The sequence below is a fragment of the Pteropus vampyrus genome, unplaced genomic scaffold (assembly GCF_000151845.1).
Source record: "Pteropus vampyrus isolate Shadow unplaced genomic scaffold, Pvam_2.0 Scaffold174, whole genome shotgun sequence".
In the NCBI taxonomy this organism is placed as follows: Eukaryota; Metazoa; Chordata; class Mammalia; order Chiroptera; family Pteropodidae; genus Pteropus; species Pteropus vampyrus.
Window position 1 is genome coordinate 728,489 of NW_011888955.1, and position 5,900 is coordinate 734,388.

The 5,900-nt window shown below is 49.4% G+C and overlaps 1 protein-coding gene across 1 annotated transcript in view; it reads right to left on the reverse strand.

Moving 5' to 3' along the window:
- The window catches only part of SEC24D (SEC24 homolog D, COPII coat complex component), an 89,726-nt gene that overhangs the window by 27,080 nt on the left and 56,746 nt on the right, over window positions 1–5,900 (reverse strand). The window contains exon 11 of the mRNA XM_023536962.1: window positions 872–996. Coding sequence (XP_023392730.1) covers window positions 872–996 — 125 coding nt within the window. The remainder of the gene's footprint in view (window positions 1–871; window positions 997–5,900) is intronic.

Here is a 5,900-nt window from a genome sequence, read left to right on the forward strand (position 1 = left end):
CCTCAGTGTTTTTAAACATCCCCACTGCTTCTCCAAACCACCCTCTGCAGTTGCATGACTTCGGCTTCACGGATGTCAACAAACTTAGTCCTGGATGTCAGAGTCACTCGTCCACCCCCTGCCGAGCACTCGGCGAGCCTCGAGGGTGGCCGGCGATGCGCCCCGTGACGCTTCCCTTTCCAGAGCAGAGAAGGCTGTGCTCGGGGGACAGGGAGGCTGGCAGATGTTGAGACTCGGGCAGACATTGGCTTCTTAGCCATTTTCTTAAGCATGCCTTCCTCTCGTGAAGGGAGGCCGTCTCCCCGCTCCCGAGTCTCGTGACTAGATGCCAGCTCCCATCCTGAATGACCAGTCTGCACCGCCCCGCAGGGGTGACCACAGCAGTGCCCTTGTGCCCTCCGAGGCGGCCAACTGCCAGGGGCCACACGGTGGAGGGGGAGGGCGGGAGGGAATCGGGCCACAAAGCCGCGTGTCTGCCATGTGACAGCAGTCCCATTCCCTGGCAACCCGAAGAACCCGCTAAACACCCAGCAACTACCGGCTTCCGCCGGAAAGCCAATGCTTTTGAAAATGAACAAGAGACTCCCCCCCACCCCCAAGTCTCTCCTACCGCACTGCAGGGGTCTCCTTACAGTTTATAAAGTATTTTGAATGTTGTTTACATCACACCATTTCTGACCAGTTTCTTGTGCTTTGTACAAAAGATAACTCTGACTTTTTAAGGACTCTAAAAATGGTGCTGTTTGATGTGTAAACAATGACCCAATGTCCTCATTAGCAAAAGATAACAATGGATCATTTGGGACCTTCTTTCTGGCCAATATGTTAACCCGGCAATACGGCAGAAGGGTAAAGAGCGGCAGTCCCTTACCTGGGCAGCTTGTCCAGCACGGTCTTCAGCTCCTCGCATATGAGCTTCACGAGCCCGTTCTTGATGTTGCTGTAGGAGACGTCGATCATGAAGATGAAGGCGGGCGGGCTGGGAGGCTTACTCTTCTACAGGAAAGCAGATGAACCGCGTAAGCATAATCACAGAGCACGCGCATTTCACATCAAATTAAAACACTCAAGCTCCTGAAGGTCATCAGAGGTCTCATTTCACAACTGGGACAGAATGTCTGTGGAATTGAATCATCTCCCAGAACATGGTCTCTGATGCTATGAAATGGTAAAAGCTGTTTATTTTCCAGGGCATGACCTGGGTCCCACCAGTGACCACACGGCATTATGGCACGTGGCAGAGAAGACGCACTTCCGTAAAGATCCACAGGCCTTACCCCTCCATCACCCAAGGGTGGCGTGGTCTGGGGTCTTGTTTGTAACTCTCTACTTCAGAGGAAGCCATGTTTTGGAACTCTGACAAATTGTACCAAAAAAGAGTGCACACGGTAAGTACTGCTTGTTTCTGAACCTGCAGTAAAACTTCATTAACTTGACATCATTACTTTCAATTCTCTCCCTAGATATGATTTTTTTAGTTTTAAGGATAGAAAATTACACGCTAAAATGTAATTGTATAATTTTTAAAATGTACTATGTGGATAAATACTTTCCTATTTCTAACATTCATGGTAAAAACCGGAATCCTTCGTCTTTTCTCTGCGTGTTTAACGTAAGCGCTATAACACGCAGCGGCCGCTACGCGGTGACCGCAGCCGGCGGTCGGTCCCCTCACCAGCTGGTGTTCAAGTGGCTCGTGGGAAGTGGCTCTTTGGCTGGATCTTACAAAACATTTAGAGAACAGAGCCACAGGTGGACACCTTAGCGGCTCACATGAGGATAAAAATTAAAGCTAATTTAATTTAAATTTATAATAAATCACAAAAATGTTCTAAAAATTGCATTTTAATTGTTATAACTATAAAATTGATGATAATATCTCCCAATTGTCTTACTGATCCATTCTATAACCACTACAAGGCCAGATATAACATTCTAATTGTTATAACTATAAAATTGATGATAATATCTCCCAATTGTCTTACTGATCCATTCTATAACCACTACAAGGCCAGATAGAACATTCTTCTAATAAAAGTGCCTCATTTAAAATAAGAAAAAAAAAATTACAGGACTTAAAATCATCGACCTGAAAACTTCGACTCTCCGTCACATCCAAACTGACCAACAAGGAAATGAGGGAACCCTACTGCTGCCTAAGTGAGCAGTTTGCATTGCAAGTCCCCCCTAACTCCGCCTCACCTGATTCGTGACACAGCCTCACGCCGATCCACACCGGAAGAAAACAGCGACCATTTCTACCAAACGCAAACCTCTTCGCGGCCGAGCCGAATGCGCCCTACCACTGTGTGTGCCCTTCGCATTCCCGGCTCCGACTGAGCGTCTTCGGAGCTCCAACCTACACGGTCCGACAGAAAGCTTCACGGGGGCTTGTTTTCCACGTGCACAAAACGCATTCGCCGTCCCTGTGAATGGCACCCTCTCTCCGTGCCCGCTTCTCCAGTCACCACGCGTCGACTCGAAGGCCCGGGACGCGACGTCAGCGCCCCGACTATTCGTCTCCCTTCCAGCACTGCAGCCACCGCTCCCTCCACGTGGCCCGACCACATCTAGCCTTACGCACCCGGCGCTCTGCCATCTGGCGCTGACATGGAACAGCTCCATCACGCGCTTCCTTAACCCTTTACGCTACCCGTTCCATCCAGCTCGCTCCACCTGGCCGGGCTTAGCACATGTGAACTCGCGTGAACCCGGTTTAAATGACGCCTTACAAAGGCTGCTCTCTTAAAGACCAGCCTTCCCGGTTGCACACTACGGTGACTTGGAACAAAACCGGGTCCCGTCCTCAGCCCCTCTGATCCCGTGAGTGCGGGCCCGGCTGACCGCCGGCACTGCTCCGGCTGCCGAGGCCTGGCGGTGCCGGTCCCCCTCCCGCTTCTCCTGGCTGCACCCCGTCCTCCTCCGAAGGACACCCTCCCCTCTCCTCTCGCCTCAAGCTCCATCACGGGACTCTCATCCACTTACTCAGCTTTAACCGGCACCCCTATGCAGGCAAACCCTCGAATGTTCTCTCGTTACGGTCTCGCCTGAGCTCCGGGCCAGCACCCAATTAACCAAGCACACCTCCACATTTCACATGCGGGTCCTGCCAGCACCCCACACTCGTGTCAGAAGTTAAGACATTTCTCCCACTAACTGATCTTTTCCATAAGAAACTTACAGAAAACACGATCCTCTAAAATCGTCTGGGCTTGAAATCGCATCCTCTCCATGGAGCCGTCCATCACCCTGACACCCGCTCCAGTCCACTGCGAAGCCTCCTGCGGCTCTTCTAGCTCCAGTACCCAAATCTGGACCCCCATTCCCTCTCTCCAAATTATCTTCACAGGTGGTAAAATGCACATAACACCTAGCACCGTCGCCATGCGTAAGCGTGCAGGTCAGCGCATGACACGCACTCACCCTGCTGAGCAGCGGTCACCACCACCCATCCCCGTAACTCTTGTTCTCTTGCTAACCTGATGCTGTGCCCACTGATAATAACTTACCGCCCTGCCTCTCTCCAGCCCCTGGCAACTACCAGTCCACAGTTTTATAATCGTCTCCGTGAATCTGACTGCTCTAGGTGCTTCGTAGGAGTAGATCACACAGCATTTGTCTGTTACGTGACTGGCTTATTTCACTCTGTACTTGGCCCTGAGCATTCATCCATGCTGTGGCGGGTGCCGGCATCCTCTTCCTTTTTACGGCTGAATAATATTCCATTGAGTAGAGATCAACGCTTCTGTTTACCCGTTCATCCCTCGATGGACGCCTGGCTGCTCCATCGCTAGGCTGCTAGGACTGTGAGTGCGCACGTGTCTGCTTTCAATGACTCTGGGATATATACCCCGAAGCAGAACGGAGGGGTCATATGGTCACTCTGTTTTTGAACTTCTTTGAGGAACTGCTCTATCACCCTCATTTTGTCTTTCTTGGACGACCACGCTAGCTTCTAATACGTCCCGCCCCCACTCTTCCCCTCTCGTTATGAAGGCTGCTGTCAGAGTGACCAGCGTGAGGCACTGTGCAGGTCACAGCGCTACCGCCTCTGGGGACAGGAGCCTGACCGACCGGAGCTGAGCTCAGAGGACAGCACAAGACAGAGTGCATAACACCGCGCCTGAGCGGTGAAGCAACGTGAGGATGGGCGGAGGGATGACCAGCCACCGCTCCCCCTGCCATGTACTGTGCTCAAAGCCTCCTGAATTAACACAACCACTTCAGCAGCTGGCACGCCAGACCCCATGACACTCAGTTCAGACATGTATAAAAACCTCAGAGAGCAAAGACAGGAGCCGAACCCAGGGAAAGATAAAAGAGAGTCCGTGTCTCAAAACAACGTCCCAGCTTCACCTCCCATTATTTCCCAGCACACATTCCTCCAAGCGATTTAAGTGTCTGCCATTTCAAAGTGTTTTCTGCCCAGAAGTCACAGTCAAGTGAGCCTGGGCCGAGAACCTGGCCAGAAGAGTGTTTTGTTTGGCAAAGGGTTTGAAAAGCCTTCTAACCTGACTGTGTTGGGAGGAAGGGGGAATGCAGTCTCGACTCCCCCTGCCCACGTACCAGGCCCACGTCCCTCCGCTGGGACGCCCGCCTTGCCCTGCAGAAAGCCGAGTAAGTCGCAAACACCGTGGCGAAACGCTTCTGCTCACCGTTCGGCATCCCCCTCCGTGCCCACGCGTCCACACTCTGCTCAGGGTTTATCCGGCTTAATTGTCACCGCTCCGAATCCTCCTTGATCTTCCAAATCCTAAGTTATTATCTGTTGTTTTCATGGCACTCTGACTATTCTACTTTCACGGCATTTACAGCATTTATATTTGGGTTCATATCATGATCATACACCTTTTTCATCAGGTGTCCACGTGGGAAGCATCTCGAGGTCAGGTTCATTATCTTGCTAATTTTGTTCTCCCTCACGGCACGTAGCCAAGTGTCTTGGACATGTCAGACATCCAGTAAATGTCAAAGTGAATTAAAATTAACTGGAAAAAATACATTTTCATGGTTTTAAAAAAGACTACTTTGAAAAGAGATTTTTCATTTCGGGTATACTTTATATGCAGACATACTCTGGAAACCTATAAGTGAAAACTTCTTAGTCATGTGACAGGCTGGGGTCTTCTTCACCAGAGAACTCGATGATGATTCTAAATGCCTGTCTACAGACCCACAGGTACTGGAGGAGGACGGGGCCCTGCGGCCACGCAGACACAGTTCTCACTCCCCGCATCGCTCTCCCTGTGCACGCCCTGAGGCTGGGACTTGAGCTCGCTAAGCCTCAGTTTCCCCATGTAATGCTGGCACTCACCATGTGGGTTCAGCTAAATGATACAATACATAAGAAGCACTTAGCACAGAGTGTCACACATAGTAAATGTTCGATAAATGCCCACTTTAAAATCTAAAGTTGCTATTCAGACAAACTAAAAGAACAGGGAAAAATGTGATTTTGTAATTCTTTTTAACTTTGTAGGGTATTAAAAAATACACATACAAATTAAATAAGCTCTTTTTCCTTATCTAAATCCCCACAGCAACTATTATATTTAATTTACACTTTAAATTATAAGTAATTTTGAAGATATTTATAGCATTTTTTTTTTTTTTTTACCATGACTCTCGCTTGGAATAATAAAAGCTCTCCAAAATGTAGACATTTTCTTTGGTTCCCTGCCAGCTAGGTGAGCTTTCCCATCAATTAGATATCTGAAACACGTCCAGATAACAGACTTTTGTTCCCAGAAATAGATCTGACTCTTTGCTGAAGTTTCTACTAAAAAAGCATAAAACCAAGATAACGTGGCCTTTCTGGCAGAGAATCCGGAACCCAGAGCGTGCTTACAGTTATGCTCCGGTTGTAAAGATGAGCGAATGAATTCCCATCACCAGTTATG